At 41.0% G+C, this 18,618-nt stretch overlaps 1 protein-coding gene across 1 annotated transcript in view; it reads left to right on the top strand.

The window, feature by feature from the left end:
• LOC309550570 (interleukin-20 receptor subunit alpha-like) overlaps positions 1-18,618 on the top strand; it is a gene marked incomplete at its 5' end in the record, with an annotated part of 106,595 nt that overhangs the window by 51,132 nt on the left and 36,845 nt on the right. The window contains 2 exons of the mRNA XM_082250918.1: positions 3,431-3,454; positions 16,667-16,857. Of these exons, the coding sequence (XP_082107044.1) occupies positions 3,431-3,454; positions 16,667-16,857 (215 nt within the window). The remainder of the gene's footprint in view (positions 1-3,430; positions 3,455-16,666; positions 16,858-18,618) is intronic.

Below are 18,618 nucleotides of genomic sequence, written 5' to 3'. Positions count from 1 at the left end.
AGTGAACTGCATACTCAAGATGTGGCTGAACCAGGGTTTTGTAAAGTTGTATAATTATACTTTACATTTTCTTGAGTAAATACCCTTTAATGCATTTTAATGCATGCTAGTAGTCTGATAGCCTTACTTGCTGCAGCTTGGCATTGCATGCTGTTGCTGAATCAGCAATCTATTAGGACCCCCAGATCCTTTTCAATCCTTGGTTTCCCCAGAGGTTCTCTCCTAGTGAGTAATTTTCAAAAACAGTCTTTCAGAAAATCATGTTGGTTACTACTAATGAAACTATTCTCATCAGTAAATTATTGGATATGGTCCCTTATCAATCTTTCCAATAGTTCACATACTATTGGTGTTAGGCTGGCTGGTCTGTAGTTTCCAGGTATATACTTTTTTTTAATATATTGGTACCATGTTTGCTTTTCCCCAATCAGCTAGTACGATTCCAGTCAGTAAGCTGTCCTTAAAAATTTGAAATAATGGTCTGGCTATAATATGGCTAAGTTCTTTGAGAACTCTTGGGTGTAAGACATGTAGTCCCAGTGATTTGTTCACCTTGAAGTTGTCGTAAACCCACTCTTATATCTTTTACTTATAGGTATGCCTTTCATAAGGCTTACCTATAGGTACTGTAAATATTTCCTAAACTTGCACCGTTTAGGAGATATTTTCATTTCATGCAGCTGATGATGTCATCCGCGCATACGCTCTGATGTGCTATTATGTGATGCATATTAACACATTATGCATTTATTTTGCAGGGAAGAGAAAAAAAAAAAAGGAAGAGTTTACTTCCTCTTTAGGTTTTTCTAGTGTTCTTGTTAACACTAGTCTCTCTCAGACAGAAGGATATATTCAATATAATGTTATTAGCATTACTGTGTTGTTTGTTATATCACTTCTTTTCCTTTGTATGAACAAAGGGGAAGAATGTATTTAATATCGTTGCCTTCTCCCTGTCACTTGTGACCAACTTCCCATGGTCATCCTTTATGGGGGGAATATGTTCTGATCTCACCTATTTACCATTAATATATTTGAAAAAAAAGGTTTCAGATGTTCAGACTCTCCTCAGCAGCGTGTCTCTCATTTACTAGCTGCCCTGATCTCGCTCTTGCCTTTCTTATTACACTCTTTATCGATCTGGACTGCCATCCCTAAGCCTAATATTTTCTAAAGGGCAGCTTTTATCTCATTAATATGCCTTGTTACATTGGTCTTTAGCCACCCAGGTTTAACTTTTGTTTTTTTTATATTTATTGCCAATTTCAATGCAGTGACTAATGCCATTGCTTAATATGTACTTAAAGCACTCCTACTTCTCCTCATTGTTCTTTCTTTCAGGAATTTCATCCCATTTAGTAGTATGTAGTAGTATGGAGCACAGCTTAATAAAGTTGGCTCTTTTCAAATTGAGTGTCGCTTTACATTATATAGCACTGTAATATCGGTGCAAGGCAATGCACAGTACAAAGCTTCATTAAAAACACAACAATTCACACTTACGGGAATTGTGTTTTTAAGGAAGTTTAAAAAAAAAAAAAAAGTATTTTACACTGTCAGATTATTTTTCCCTTTTTGGTGGATCCTACACTGGGCCTTATTCCTTCCACTGACACCAATGATGGGGCACTATACCTCCCCCTAATGCCAAAGATATACTGTTTACTCCCTCTGACCCCGGGACAGCTTCTACTCACAATGGCCATGGCCCTCCTAAAGTCTGAAGGAAAGTAAACTAGCCCATTGTTTAAAAAGTTTGGAGACCCCTGTTCTAGATTCTAGTAAAACTCTTTACAGACAAAAGATATCAAAATGTTGCTACACAATATGAATATAGGTGTCAGTGGCTTAGAAAAAACTGTGGAAAAAACATAAATAAAACAGAGGTAAATAGAGTGCGGATATCTTTTCTGTAACCGCAGTCTTCACAAGATGGTTATAGTATGTGTTTGCACACTTCCTGTTTCAGTGGTTTAAGTATTACAGGAAACTTGTTTTTTGAAGATAGTTTTTAAGTAGGTAAAGGGGATCCCACAATAAACATATAGCAATGTTGTTGCTAGTGGCAGTTTAAAGTTTACTATAGCATTCCCATTTGAAAATAAGCAACAGGCTTGGTGTTCAAACCAAAAAGATGCAGTCTTACATGAAATATCATAAATTTGTATAGAATCCCTGTACAGACTCCACAACTGATATTTATCATTATTTGAGGATTGCACCTAGGAGAAAATGGTTGTATAGGGCACATTATTTTTCCTACCTTAAGCAATATAGAGACTGCAATGGAAAATATGATTTGGCCGTTAATGTTTTTAAATTTATACATTGGAAACTGTCATTTAATATCTATTTTTACTATAAATACAATTTTCAATTTCACAAATAAACATTTCATAAATGACAAATAAGTCCCAGAGCACTATGAGTTAGCTAAAGAGGACAGCTCAGCAGATGTTGCCTGCCTTGGACCTGATGACTGAAAAAAGTTCATTTTGACCGTAATAAGAAATGATGTAAACAATTTACATACCTTTTAAAGAAACACTGTCACCTTTCACCTTTCCAGTGCCTGTGTAGAACTAACTTCCCTAGACCACCACTTGATTTAGCCCTCTAAAGCTTAGCTAAAACCTATCTGTGATATTATTCAGGTCATTTAACTAACTTTCAGCTAGATTTGAATTGCAACAATAACTAAATGGAGCAAAAAAACCTCCTGTCAACAGTTTCTATAAAACTCATGAAACAATTAAAACTGTTGGAAGTTGGTTCCCTACACAGAGCTTCCTCTAGCATTCAGAGCAGCTATGTGGCAGTTAAATTAACCTGTTGCTTTACCCTGCATAGGCAAAGCACAGAGCCAATAAAAATCACTGCAGTTAGTTTCTAAATTAAAGCGGAGCTCCACCCAAAAGAGGAACTTCCGCTTTAGGCAGTTCTAACCCCCTGACATGCCACATTTGGCATGTAATTTTTTTTTGGGGGGAGCAGGTACCTAGTTTTGACAGGTACCTGCTCCCACTTCCGCTCGGAGCGCTGCGGCGTCCTGAACGGAAGTTCTCCTCTCCCCCTCCCTCCCTGCAATCTTCTGGGACACGTCAGAGGTCCCAGAAGATTGCCGGCCATTCAAGACGCGCAGCGCGACTCGCGCATGCGCAGTGGGTACCCGGCTGTGAAGCCGCAAACTGTCACAGCCGGGTGCCCACAGCAGTGATGCCGGCACCGAGGGAGAGGATCGAGGCTTCGGGCGGCCGCATTGCTGGACCGTTGGACAGGTGAGTGAAATGGCCGGAACTCCGCTTTAAGTAAAATACTTTTTTAGTTATTCTTTTTTTTTTTTTTTTTATCGGAGACTATGGTTACTATTATGCTATGCAGAGATCTTGAATTCTCATAGTATTGAAATTTTGTCTTTGTTTTTTTCTAGGACAAAGTCGGTCCAGGAACAAAAGTAAGTCTTACAAATCTTGTGGAAGTGGGTTCCCAAAAGTTCACCTTATCAAAATATATGCAGTACATGTTAAAAATTAGGGAAAAAAACATATCCATATAAATTTGAATTGTCAGATAGAACGTATAGATGGACAAGCCCATCTATTTCTTTTGACCAACACAAAATTTTAATCTTTTTTATACTCATGTGATTGCCAAGAAACTGCATTTCACCTTGTTTGCCTTTTTGCACATCTACAGCTGTAATGTATTGTTGGCTCCCAGCAATACAGATAAAAAAATGAAAAAACAGCCCCCCCCCGTCCATACCAGGCCCTTATCTGAGCATGCATCCTGGCAGGCCAGGGTGGGGGGGGGAACAAGTGAGGGCCCCCCCTCCTGAACCATACCAGGCCACTTGCCCTCAACATAGGGAGGGTGCTTTGGAGTGCCCCCCAAAGCACCTTATTCCTATGTTGATGGGGACAAGGGCCTCTTCCCGACAACCCTGGGCTGTAGTTTTGGGGGGGGTCTGCCGATGAGGAAGCTTATTGGAATCTGGAAGCCCCCTTTAACAAGGGGGCCCCCAGTTCCTGCCCCCCTATGTGAATGGGTATCGGGAACATCGTACCCCTACCCATTCACCAAAAAAGTGTGCAAAAAAATAAACACAAAAGACGGTTTTTAACAAGTCCTTTATTCAAAAATAAAAATAAAAAATATTGTCCCTCGATGTAAATTCATCATCAATCACGACACTCGCTGCACCCGATAAATAGAAAAAATTCAAAGACGCTTTCACCTCTTCAGAGGCTACCCGCCGAATGATGCTCTTGAGCTTTGACAGCTCTTTTATTGTCAGGGGGCGGGGCCATCCGGTTACGTCGCCCGGTGGCAGTGCCCCGTCTGACATCATGTGACATCAGAAGGGTGGCAGGATCTGGGGTCCCCCTTGTTAAAGGGGGCTTCCAGATTCCAATAAGCCCAGCACCCACAGACCCCCACAACCGCATCTCTGGGTTGTCAGGAAGAAGCCCTTATCCCTATCAATATTGGGACAAGGTGCTTTGGGGGGCACCCTTCCCATGTTGAGGGCAAGCAGCCTGGTATGGTTCAGGAGGAGGGGTGCTTGCTCCCCCCCCCCCCCTTTCCTGGCCTGCCAGGCTGCATGCTCAGCTAAGGGTCTGGTGAGGATTTTTTAAAAAATATTGGCGTGGAGTTCCCCTTAAAATCTGTACCAGACCCAAAGGGCCTGGTATAGATTTGGGGGGGGGGGGCCATGCGTTTTTTATTCTGTCATAAGGTTTCCCCTTAACCACTTAAATACAGGACACTTTCACCCCCTTCCTGCCTAGACCAATTTTCAGCTTGCAGTGCTCATTGGCATCTATGGGAAATATTGGTCAGCTTGGCATGGCACTGCTCTCCATCTGTAACATTGGCGTTTATGGGAAATATTGGTCTGCTTGGCATGGCACTGCTCCAGGTCTTTAACATTGGTGTCTATGGGAAATATTGGTCAGCTTGGCATGGCACTGCTCCCCGTCTTTAACATTGGTGTCTATGGGAAATATTGGTCTGCTTGGCATGGCACTGCTCCCCGTCTTTAACATTGGTGTTTATGGGAGATCTTGGTAAGCTTGACATGGCATCTGTATTGCCGGGAGCCGACAATACATTACAGTCGCGAGCAAGTTTAAAGGACATTTTTTCCTTTAGAAATATCAGTATTGCTGCAACAGGCTGCATACATCGTACAGATGCACCACTTTACAGGCACAATAAGGGGACCCCTCCAGGCAGGATATTTAAAGGAATTTTTCATTTTTATTGTTTCGCTTTAGACATCATTAAAATCACTGCTTCTGCAAAATGATTGTTTTAAAAAAAAAATTTGCATTGATACATGTCCCCCAGGGCAGTCCCCGGGTCCCCATACACTTTTTATGGCAATAACTTGCATATAAGCCTTTAACTTGGTTTAAGAGCGTTTTGCAAGACAAGCACATTTCGTTTATAAGTTTTGACTTGATAAACGAACGATGTCTTGATATACAAGTAGCATCATGTCACAACTGAGTATAAAAGAGAAGAAAGGCGCCTCTAAGTGTAGCAATATGGTTACATTAAGTGCCGATTCACACTAGGTTGCTCCGACTTCGGCGGCGACCTGTGAAGTCGCGTGCACCGCGACTTCGGCGCGACTTGCACGGACTTCATAAAATTAATGTCTATGCAAGTCGCCCCCAAGTAGTACAGGACTCTTTTTCTAAGTCGGAGCGACTTGTGTCGCTCCTATTAGAACGGGTCCTGTACTACTCAATGGACCCGACGGTGCGCGACTTGCCAGGCTGACCAAGTCGCCTGGCAAGTCGTAATAGTGTGAACCGACACTTAACGAAGGTACAATATTTAGCAACTCACATGGTTGATGATTAAAACAGGCACATGTAAGTATGCAAGCATCCGGGTAAAGCTGTCCACATAGACCATCCTCCGCACCGCCATCAACGTCATCCCTTCCATACTGTGCTCCATGAACGGTTCAAGCCTCGCTTTCAGATCGCTCAACTGCAGGGTAGCCTTCCTGATTTCAGACTGCCGGCGGTGAGATTCAGCGGTGCCGAGGATGGTCTATGTGGACAGCTTTACCCCGGATGCATGCATAATTAGATGTGCCTCTTTTAATCATCAACCCTGTAAGTTGCTAAATGTTGAACCTTCATTAAATGTAACCATATTGCTACACTTAGAGGCGCCTCGCTTCTCTTTTATACTCTGTAGCTCCTGCTGGATTTTGCTTCTAATCCCATTTGTGGATGGACATTTTATGGTTACACAATCTATCACATTGCTATAATATTTTTATATGAACTATAAACTGAAGGATTTATGAATAAATGGTTGTGCAACGAATTATGTGTGTTTTCGTTGATTCTTTTGGGGAAATTCACTTTGATATAAGAGTGCTTTGGATTACAAGCATGTTTCTGGAACGCATTATGCTTGCAATCCAAGGTTTTACTTTATTATACAGTGGGTACGGAAAGTATTCAGACCCCCTTAAATTTTTCACTCTTTGTTATATTGCACCCATTTGCTATAATCATTTAAGTTCATTCTTCTTCCTCATGAATGTACACACAGCACCCCATACTGACAGAAAAACACAGAATTGTTGACATTGTTGCAGATTTATTAAAAAAGAAAAACTGAAATATCACATGGTCCTAAGTATTCAGACCCTTTGCTCAGTATTTAGTAGAAGCCCCCTTTTGATCTAATACAGCCAGGAGTCTTTTTGGGAAAGATGCAACAAGTCTTTCACACGTGGATTTGGGGATCCTCTGCCATTCCTCCTTGCAGATCCTCTCCAGTTCTGTCAGGTTGGATGGTAAACGTTGGTGGACAGCCATTTTTAGGTCTCTCCAGAGATGCTCAATTGGGTTTAAGTCAGGGCTCTGGCTGGGCCATTCAAGAACAGTCACGGAGTTGTTGTGAAGCCACTCCTTCGTTATTTTAGCTGTGTGCTTAGGGTCATTGTCTTGTTGGAAGGTAAACCTTCGGCCAAGTCTGAGGTCCAGAGCACTCTGGAGAAGGTTTTTGTCCAGGATATCCCTGTACTTGGCCGCATTCATCTTTCCCTCGATTGCAACCAGTCGTCCTGTCCCTGCAGCTGAAAAACACCCCCACAGCATGATGCTGCCACCACCATGCTTCACTGTTGGGACTGTATTGGAGAGGTGATGAGCAGTGCCTGGTTTTCTCCACACATACCGCTTAGAATTAAGGCCAAAAAGTTCTATTTTGGTCTCATCAGACCAGAGAATCCTTCAGGTGTTTTTTTAGCAAACTCCATGCGGGCTTTCATGTGTCTTACACTGAGGAGAGGCTTCCGTTGGGCCACTCTGCCATAAAGCCCTGACTGGTGGAGGGCTGCAGTGATGGTTGACTTTCTACAACTTTCTCCCATCTCCTGACTGCATCTCTGGAGCTCAGCCACAGTGATCTTTGGGTTCTTCTTTACCTCTCTCCCCAAGGCTCTTCTCCCCCGATAGCTCAGTTTGGCCGGACGGCCAGCTCTAGGAAGGGTTCTGGTCGTCCCAAACGTCTTCCATTTGAGGATTATGGAGGCCACTGTGCTCTTAGGAACCTTAAGTGCAGCAGAAATCTTTTTGTAACCTTGGCCAGATCTGTGCCTTGCCACAATTCTGTCTCTGAGCTCTTCAGGCAGTTCCTTTGACCTCATGATTCTCATTTGCTCTGACATGCATTGTGATCTGGAAGGTCTTATATAGACAGGTGTGTGGCTTTCCTAATCAAGTCCAATCAGTATAATCAAACACAGCTGGACTCAAATGAAGGTGTAGAACCATCTCAAGGATGATCAGAAGAAATGGAAAGCACCTGAGTTAAATATATGAGTTTTACAGCAAAGGGTCTGAATACTTAGGACCATGTGATATTTCAGTTTTTCTTTTTTAATAAATCTGCAACAATGTCAACAATTCTGTGTTTTTCTGTCAGTATGGGGTGCTATGTGTACATTCATGAGGAAGAAGAATGAACCTAAATGATTTTAGCAAATGGCTGCAATATAACAAAGAGTGAAAAATTTAAGGGGGTCTGAATACTTTCCGTACCCACTGTATATGTAGCGCTACCCCCTTAAAAGCCGCTTTAGTAAAACGGGTCCCGCTCTCTGCCTTTCAACCCCAAGAACAAGTTCCGCCCCACTGGCACACCTGGTAATTTGAGATTGTATACACATTTAAGGAACACACTGACACAGTATAAATGAGCTTTAACGTTTACTCAATGAATAAGCAAGTGATATTATGTCAGTCACCTAAACCCCACATAAACTATCAGGGTTAAGCAGGACTGACACAGAAGAACAACATAACACAGTACGTTATGATATTAAGGAACAGTACTGAAAACAAACGTTCTATATTCTGAGCATGTATAACTATTTCCTAGAATGAAACAGCAATACCCAGATTAATGGAAAACTTTAAGCTTAAAGAAGGACTCTAGGCCAATCTATGCTGTCAGTATACTACTTAGCAGTATGACAATGAACGAGAACATGTCCCCTTTAAGAACTGATGTGTATCAATGTCCCTCCCTTAACAAGGCCTTGTTAAGTTCTTCACCGGCAGTTGGAGCTCTTAGACGATTTCCACTGAGGTTTAGTATAGCAAAAAGGATCAGATGTTAAATTGTAATCCTAAGAGAATTGATGTTTGTTGCAGTGTCTGGAGTCAGCGTAAAGATGAGATGTTATACTTGCGGTCTGAACCAGGCACAGGCACCCTCTCTCGCTCTGAGATGTCCATCCGTGAGGGCCCTGCAGGATAGGCGATGTGATCTCCCACGCTCCCACGCTCCGGCGTCTGGAAACAGGCTATACTCTGCCACCTCAGGATATCAGAGCGACCTCCACTCTCTCTTCTTCAGCAACACTGTGAAAGCATCCACAGTACAGCGACCAGCATCCGCTCCATTGAGGCCGCGTCCTGTGAGCGGGTTAGGCCTCGTGCACTAGGCCACAGCTGCCATCAGTCACACACTCAACAGGCTGGTGTGCACCCGATGGGTCCTGGGAGCAAGAGAGTTTTTAAGCTGTAGAGCAGATAGTTTTATAACTCCTCCCATGATCCTCCGATCCCCCTTTGCCTCCTGGGAAGATAGTTTCCCCAGCAATCCAAACAACGATCAGCTCTCTGTTTGAAACTACATCCCCCACAATCCCAATCTTCCAGTCTAGGGGTATGATGCATGAAACCTGAGACCAACACTTGAAAGGATGCAGAGACAGTCTAAAAGAGCATAAAGTAAGTCTGCATTATCAGATAATGCTACATGTATTTCCATTATATTGAATATTTTATTTGGACTGAACAGTATAACAATTTTACAACACAAGTCAGCAAAACAGTGATGGTGTATTTTTCTGTATTTATGTGACAATATATATATATGCTTTCTATTGATATGTTTTCCTCTCGGTTGCAGCTTGCAATTTTCAAATAAGTGCCAGTTTCTCATCTTTTAACTTTAACAATATTCTTACCTGGAAACCTCCTGAAAATTCAACAGGGCTACAGTATACAGTGAAATACAAAGAGTAAGTCACAGCAAGTTCAATTTAATAATGTGTCAGATGTTTGGGGATTGTTTGGAGATGGGGAAATAAGCTGCAAAAGATATATATATATATATATTTTTTTTTTTTTTTTTTTTTATTGTTGGCATCTGTTTCTAAAAAAAAAAATTTTTCCTGTGTGTCCTCCCAATTCAGTGGCTTTAATACGTTTCAAGTCACTGGTCTGATTGGAACATGTGTACAGATAAGGAGTTCTGACTTGGCTTGATGCTTTATTCCCAGTAAAGCCTAGAAAACACTACTAGTTTTTTTCAACCCGCTGGGTTGAGCGAGAAAACACTGACAGCTCAGATCGGAATCGCTGTACTAACAATCCGATGCTGGTACAGCAATCATCCCAGCTGAGCTATTGTGTTATGACTGGGGGACGGCCCCTTCGCCAAAACACTCCAGTCAGCGCTCTCAGCCATTGGCTGAGAGCACTGATCAGTAGTCGGTCAGCTGCTGATTTTCTAGTACGCTCGTCAGACAGAAGCCGACTGAACGGCCAGCTTCTGTTGGACCGGCTGCCATACACACAGGCCGAATGTCGGCCAGTATTTATTGAACTGGCCGATATCGCCCAACATACAGCCCATGTGTACTAGGCTTTAGTGACTGGGAACTAGACGGTTGGGATGCTAGGAATGCAACTAGCTTTTGAGGTCAGCAGTGGCATCTTACATATTTCCTAAAAGCATAAGTACGCTAGGGTTTTTTATGAATATCAGAATTTTTAATTGAAGTGATGCCCACATAACTATCCATTGGGTCCTGGATTTTCCTTGTGCTAGTCAGAGAATAAAAAAAAACTATTTTCTGGTTTCTGCTAGCAACACTTCCTTTTCAATTTTCTTTTAAAAGTAGATATTACTGTACCATTTTTTAATTCAATAGACCTGTGACATCAGTGGTTTAGTGGTAAGAAGGATGTCCTACTTTTTAATCAGTTCTGGACTGGAAGGATTTGCCCCCTTAATGACCAGGCCATTTTTTGCGATTTGGCATTGCTTTATTTTAACAGAAAATTGCACAGTCGTATGGCACTATACCTAAATGAAATTGATGTCCTTTTTTCCCCCACAAATAAAGCTTTCTTTTGGTGGTATTTGGTCACTTGTTCGATTTTGATTTTTTGCGCTATAAACCCAAAAAAAAAGCGACATTTCTGAAAAAAAAAAAAAAAAAACAATATTTTTCACTTTCTGCTATATAACATTCCCCCCCCCCCAAAAATAAATACATTTAAAAATTAATTTTTTGTTATAATTTTAGGCTAATTTGTTTTCTGCCACATATTTTTGGTAAAAAAAAAAAAAAAAAATTGCAATAAGCGTATTTTGATTGGTTTGCACAAAAGTTATTGCGTCTACAAACTAGGGGAAAGATTTATTTTATTTTTATTTATTTATTTATTTTTTACTTGTAATGGTGGTGATCTGCATTTTTTTTGCAAGACTGCGACATTGCGGCGGACAGATCGGACCCCTAACTGACATTTTTGACACTTTTGGGGGAACCAGTGACATTACTACAGTAATCAGTGGTAAAAATATGCACTGTTACTGTAATAATGACACTGGCAGGGAAAGGGTTAAACTAGGGGTGATCAAAGGGATAAGTGTGAGCCTAGGCGAGTGTTTACTAACTGTGGGGGGGATGGGCTTGTGAAATGACCACAGAAACCTGTGATCCTATATAGAAGGATCACAGGCGCTCTGTGATCATTTCAGAGAGAAGAACGGTCCGCTGTGTTTACAACAGCTGACTGGCCTTCTCTCTCAGCGGGGAGCGATCGCGGGTGGCTCGCCCCCCAGCACCACCCATGCGACCGATGTAAGGCTACGTTGGTTCGCGCAGGAGAAGCTGCCTGCCGCAGTAAATCTGCGGTGGGCAGTCTTAATGTAGTTAAAGTGATATTAAAGCATTTTTTTTATTTAATGACAAATAAGACATACTTACCTGCTCTGTGCAGTGTTGTTGCACAGAACAGCCTGTTCCTCTTCTTCTCTGGTCTCCCGTCGGCACTCCTTGCTCTCTCCTTGACCAGTGCCCCCAATAGCAAGCATGCTCGCTCCCAAGCCCTGCTCTGTGCGCTTAAGACACATAGAGCCTCTCCCCTAATTGGCTCACTGACTTTAAATGACAGCAGTGGGAGCCAATGGCTGTGTCTCAGCCAAAGAGAAGAGAGAGACCTGGGACAGTCGGGGCTTCGGGGTCAGCATACCAACAAATCTTGTGCCCTTTTGCCATGGGACATTAGAAAAAGGTACATCACATACATATTAGAAATAAAATTATAAATGTATTCAACATCAACAGTTAAAAGCCCATTTCTTGTAGGTTATTAAAACTTTACAAAAAGCTGCTTTACTAACATCTATTACACATAAATGATCAATCTCATCATAGTTCAACAATATCCTAAAAATTTTTTTTTTTTCAAATATTGATAACATAAACAGATGGATAAATTAATTTCATCGGGAGTGGATGCTGCTGACATTTAGGTGTAAAAGACATGAGTAAATCAGCTTTTGTTAAGCTTTAACAATTTATATGGTTTTGAAAATAGAAATAGGCTTTTATCTATTGACAGTTGACAATCTATTGACAATAATCTATTGACAATAAATAAAACCATGATTTTATTTTTACCTTTTTGAGCTCCGGAAGGTTTTAACCCCTTTATGACTAGAGCATTTTTTGCTATTCAGCACTGCGCTATTTTAACTGGCGATTGCGTGGTCATGCAACACTGTGCGCAAATGAAATGTATATACCATAATTTTCTTCACAGAAATAGAGCTTTCTTTTGGTGGTATTTGATCACCACTGGGTTTTTTATTATATAAACACAAACAGGTCGAAAATGTAAGGCCCCTTTCACACAGCTTGTCCGTCGGACGGACTCCATTTATCTCAGCTGGGGATCGATCCGCCGATCCCACGCTGAGCAGGAGGATGACAGCTGTGTCTCTGCGCTATGTGCGGAGACATAGCTGTCAGTTCCCCATACATCTTTATGGGGGAATCGGATGGGAATGGACCGTGGGTCCTTTCTCATCCGATCCGATCCGCTGGACGGATGGAAAATAGGGTTTCCATCCGTCCAGATTTGACGGATCGGATGTCAGCGGACATGTCTCCGCTGACATCCGATGCCCCATAGGAATGGATGGGGGGGACCGTTCAGATCCACCAAAAAAATGGACAGGTGGATCTGAACTGTCCGCCTGTGTGAAAGGGGCCTTAAAGAAAAAAGGTATTTTCTACTTTCTGTTATAAAACATATCCAATAAAATCAAATTTCTTCAAGAATGTAAGCAAAATGTATTCTGCTACATGTCTTTAGTAAAAACTCCCGAAGAGTGTTGGAGTGAAAGTTATAGTGTCTACAAGCTATGATATACAGTATCTCACAAAAGTGAGTACACCCCTCACATTTTTGTAAATATTTTATTATATCTTTTCATGTGACAACACTGAAGAAATGACACTTTGCTACAACGTAAAGTAGTGAGTGTACAGCTTGTATAACAGTGTAAATTTGCTGTCCCCTCAAAATACCTCAAAACACAGCCTTTATTGTCTAAACCGCTGGCAAAAAAGTGAGTACACCTCTAAGTGAAAATGTCCAAATTGGGCCCAATTAGCCATTTTCCCTCCCCGGTGTCATGTGATTCGTTAGTGTTACAAGGTCTCAGTTGGTAAAGGGGAGCAGGTGTGTTTAATTTGGTGTTATCACTCTTTTTTTTTTTGAAAGGTGTTTATTTATGAATTTTCAAGAACAATACATAACAAAGGTACAAGCAATGTCAGTAAAACAGAGCAGGGAATAAACGACGAACCAATGGAAAACATTGCAGCATAGACAACTCAAAAACAGGCCAACGGGGCCTAGGGAGGAAGAGAACGACGGGGGGGACCTCAAGACAGAATTGCTTGGAAGCCGAACGGCAACATAGGGACACACCTAGCAGGACACCTTAAGTGGTCCCCATCCTAAGGTGGACAGGGGGGACAACCAGACAGGACGACCAACACAAACAAGGACACTCACACATTCACAAACCAACTCACACACCCACACATCCACACACACACACCTTACCCTACCCTCAACCATTCATCCCCTCAGGGGGGAGCAGGTATTATACTACATGCTAGTCAGATAATCCTCAATTCACATGGGACCTCCATGGTTTCATTCAGCAGACAAGCTGGAAGGCAGAGGGGTATCGGCCCAGACCGAATCCTCTACATCAAGCCAAGGTTGCCAAACTTAAGAAAACTTGCCAGGACACCCTCTACTCTTATAGATCAGTTTATAGAGTGGTACATCTCCACGCACTATAACATAGAACTGCTGTACGGTGGTGTTATCACTCTTAATCTCTCATACTGCTCACTGGAAGTTCAACATGGCACCTCATGGCAAAAAACTCTGTGGGGATCTGAAAAAAAATAGTTATTGCTTTACATAAACACTCAGAACAGACCTCGCCATAGTCGACCAAAGAGGTTGAGTGAACGTGCTCAACGTCATATCAAGAGGTTGTCTTTGGGAAATAGACGTATTAGTGCTGCCAGCATTGCTGCAGAGGTTGAAGGGGTGGGGGGGTCAGCCTGTCAGTGCTCAGACCATACGCTGCACACTGCATCAAACTGGTCTGCATGGCTGTCATCCCAGAAGGAAGCCTCTTCTAGAGATGATGTACAAGAAAGCCTGCAAACAGTTTTCTGAAGACAAGCAGACTAAGGACATGGATTACTGGAACCATGTCCTGTAGTCTAATGAGACCAAGAGAAACCTAATATGATCAGATGGTGTCAAGCATGTGTGGCGGCAACCAGGTGAGGAGTACAAAGAGAAGTGTGTCTTGCCTAAAGTCAAGCATGGCGGTGGGAGTGTCATGGTCTGTGGCTGCATGAGTGCTGCCGGCACTGGGGAGCTAGAGTTCATTGAGGGAACCATGAATGCCAACATGAATGTACTGAAGCAGAGCATGATCCCCTCACTTCAGGGCAATATTCCAACATGATAACGACCCCAAACACACCTCCAAGACGATCACTGCCTTGCTAAAGAAGCTGAGGGTAAAGGTGATGGACTGGCCAAGCATGTCTCCAGACTTAAACCCTATTGAGCATCTGTGGGGCATCCTTAAATGGAAGGTGGAGGAGCAGAAGGTCTCTAGCATCCACCAGCTCTGGAATGTCGTCAAGGAGGAGTTAAGAGGACTCCAGTGGCAACCTATGAAGCTCTGGTGAACTCCATGCCCAAGAGGGTTAAGGTAGTTCTGGAAAATAATGGTGGCTACACAAAATATTGAAACTTTGGGCCCAATTTGGACATTTTCACTTGAGTTATTTTGAGGGGACACCAAATTTACACTGTTATACAAGCTGTACACTTACTACTTTACATTGTAGCAAAGTGTCATTTTGTCAGTGTTGTCACATGAAAAGATATACAGTGAAACCTTGGTTTGCGAGTACCTTTGTTTACGAGCGTTTTGAAAGACGAGCAACATTTTTTTAAAAAATCTGTCTTGATATACGAGCACTGTCTTGATATATGAGCAGTTTTATACACTATAAGCATGCCATCCCCTCTGTTAATGCCCTCTGTTACATACAATTATGTGTCCCAGTGCTTGTACTGTATATAAAGATGCTGATTTCTAATGTTTCAGAGTGTTAAAGATGCCGATTTATACTGTTTCAGAGTGTCCCTGCACTTACTGTATATGTCTCCTCGTTTCTCTGCCTCTCTCTCGCCTCGTCTCTCTGCTCTCCCCGGCGGGAGGGGCCGATCACTCCTTCTGACGTCATCTCAGCAGGAGGGGAGGAGAGAAGCAGAGGGCCAGACACGCTCTAATACAGTATAAATCAGCATCTGTTATGTACAATAAGGACACAGGGACACATAATGTTTAACAGAGGAGATGGCATACTTATACTGTACAGTAATGTACTTTATATATAATGCAGCATATCTTTATTTATACCATTAAATGCTTGTGGAACGAATCATCTGAGTTTCAATGCTTTCTTATGGGAAAACTTGCTTTGATATACGAGTGTTTTGGATTACAAGCAAGCTGCTGGAACGAATTATACTCGCAAACCAACAATTTACAGAAATGTAAGGGGTGTACTCACTTTTGTGAGATACTGTATATATTTGAAAATTGATCAATCCTGATGTTCTGAAGGCCTATTTCATTTCTTGAGGCCCTAAAATGACAGGACAGTACAAATACCCCACAAGTGACCCCTTTTTTTAGTAGTAGTAGAAGTAGACAGTCTGAGGGAATTTAGTAAGAGGCATGGCAAGTTTTTTTTTGAAGTTGCAAGTTTTTTGTAAAAATGTTTTGGAAAATGAAGAAATTAAATACATTTTGTTTACATACTGTTACCAATGCAGTACAGCATCATCATATGACTCGTGTGGTGGTGATCAGGGATACTAACTGGTGCAAGTATGTAAAAAAAAAAAATGTATTACATTTTTTTAAAACTTTTTCTTCTTTTTCTTATTTATTCATGACAGGTGGTTTACATTGTTTAATGTGATTGCTATGACCAATCATAGCGATCACATGATACTCAGTTACTGGATACCGGTAACAGTAATCCGCTGTGTTGGTCAATTAATTAGATCAGAATACATGATCAGCGCTTGCAGTCATTGGCTGCAAGCATTGATCAAATGCTTGTTTTCCCCATGGTCTGAATGCTGTACTCATGGTCCTAAAGTTGTACAGTTCCTGCTGAACCGGCTGATTTACAGCTCGTGCGTAGCAGGCTTTAGTTTCTCATCTTGAATTGTACTATAACTATTATGTCCAACTTTATTTTGCACACCACTGCAAAAAAGGTTGGGACTATGTAAAAGCTGTATAATAATAGTAAAAAGAAATAATAATAAATTGTGTAAATCTTTATTACCTATTCTAGGATTATGTATTCCTAATTTTATTTTACACTGTCAGACAAAACATGAAGATAAGTGATAACACTACTTTCTACATATTCATTCTGTATATTGATATAATTGTTATTGATGCACAGATATGGAAATAATAAACCCTGGCAGAAAAAACTGGAATGCACAAAAATCACATTAACCTGGTGTGACTTAACTAATGAAACAACAATAACAACTAATGAAACAAGTGAAAAAAAAGAGTATTATGGCAAGGTCATCATAAATAACAAAAACTGTTCAGTCGAAACAATTAGATTTGATCCTCTTTTGAAAAGTGAGTATGTGTTTATTTATTTATTTATTATTTGTTTGTTTTATGTAGTTGAATGAGAGTAAGTTATGTATTCTTCATCATGTGAATCCTTATTTTTCTCCCAAAGGACTTCATATGTAAGAGTATTTCACATGAAACTGAAGCCGTACAGATGAAAGGTGTCATTTTTTGGCTTAAAAAAGTTGTATAAAATGTTTTTATATTCCTTCTGTACTGGAATAATGACAAGTCAGTTCAATCAGAAGTACAGTATAGCGTTCAATTTCGCATGGACTACGGTAGGAACAGTTCCCCTTTCAGGTCGCCTTGGAACCATGTGTTGGAGATCACCATGCCACTGTTTTTGGTATCTTCAGTACTTTGTCTTGAAATATAGAGAGAATAGAGAAAGGCTTGATATTTCCTTGCTTAAAGCTGAATATCGCTTATCACAGCTTTTAAGAAGAACTGGGGGTCAGGATCTCCACTCTGTTAACAACGGGGGATCACACCTAGGAGAAATGATGCTTTTAGACGCACACTGCAGTATAGTATTCTTTAATATAATACAAATGCCTTGTCACATATATTAGTCACAGATAGCATAATTACTTCCTTGTACAGTAGATCCAATTATAGTTACATAATTACCAATATTTTCATTCAGTTCCCTGCTCAAGATTTGCATTATTTCCTCTGTCTTCTTGTGCCTGTCTGAGATTAAGCAGGATGATCTCTACATTTGAAATCCCAGATATTTCGCTGACACTGGATGGTCTTTCTGTTTTTGCTTTTCTTTTATTTTATTTCATTATATTTTATTTTATTTTATTTTATGCATGTTGCATCAAAAAGAGAGTGGCATCATCTAATGGAGCCAGTGGTGACATCTTTTTACTAATGTCCCCAAGAAGTATAGGGATTCAGTGGGTGATTTATTGGACTCATACTTGAAATTTTCCTTTTCAGTGGAAAGAAACATTCCTAACCACTTTCTCTAACAATTACCTTAAAAGTTCAGTTTTGAAATGCATTAAGTGTAGAGATGAGCACAAATGCATAGCTTTCGTTTATAAACATTTTGGCAAATTTTGTGTAAAGATTGAAGTTTGCAAACTTTGCTCTGCTCCCCGTTGGGCAAATCTTATTTGATTTTGACCATTTGTTAGGCTTAGGCCTCATGCACACTGGGTGTTTTAGACTTTTTTTCTACAGCCAATAAACTCCACAGCATGTTATCCTATGTGTCCATGCACACAGGCTGTTTTCAGCAGTTTTTGGCGCCGGGGTTTTCTGGCTGTAAAAAAAAAGAAACAAAAACTAGTGGGTTTTGAGTGTCTTTTTTAGCTGTAAAAACGCTCTAACGTCAATAAACACCGATAAATGCTAAAAAAAACGTAGAAAAACATCAGTTAGCAGCGTTTTTTGGCGTTTTTCCCCGCACCTATCTTATCGCATGGATGTGAACACCCATGCTATGCAATTCTGGCAAGCATTGCATTGTGGGAAAGTGGGAGTTACTAAAATAGCATAGAGGTGATTTTTAGCCAAAAACGCCAAAAAACGCAAACACAAAAAAAACCGCTAAAAAACGCCAATGCAAAAAAAAGCTGAAAAACGCTGAAAAACTCACAACAAAGCTACTGGTGTTTTTATAATGTCCAGTGTGCATGAGGCCTAATAAGCAAGCTATTGTAAATGGTAAATAAATAAAAATGAGTAGAATAAGAAAGTATCTATCTCTACACAGAATTATCAACTCCCCCTAACAACGCACACACT

The sequence above is a fragment of the Pelophylax lessonae genome (assembly GCF_965119305.1).
Source record: "Pelophylax lessonae genome assembly, chromosome: 3".
Classification (NCBI taxonomy): domain Eukaryota; kingdom Metazoa; phylum Chordata; class Amphibia; order Anura; family Ranidae; genus Pelophylax; species Pelophylax lessonae.
Note: the sequence above shows the minus strand (reverse complement) of the source record. Positions and strands in the feature narration are given on the sequence as shown.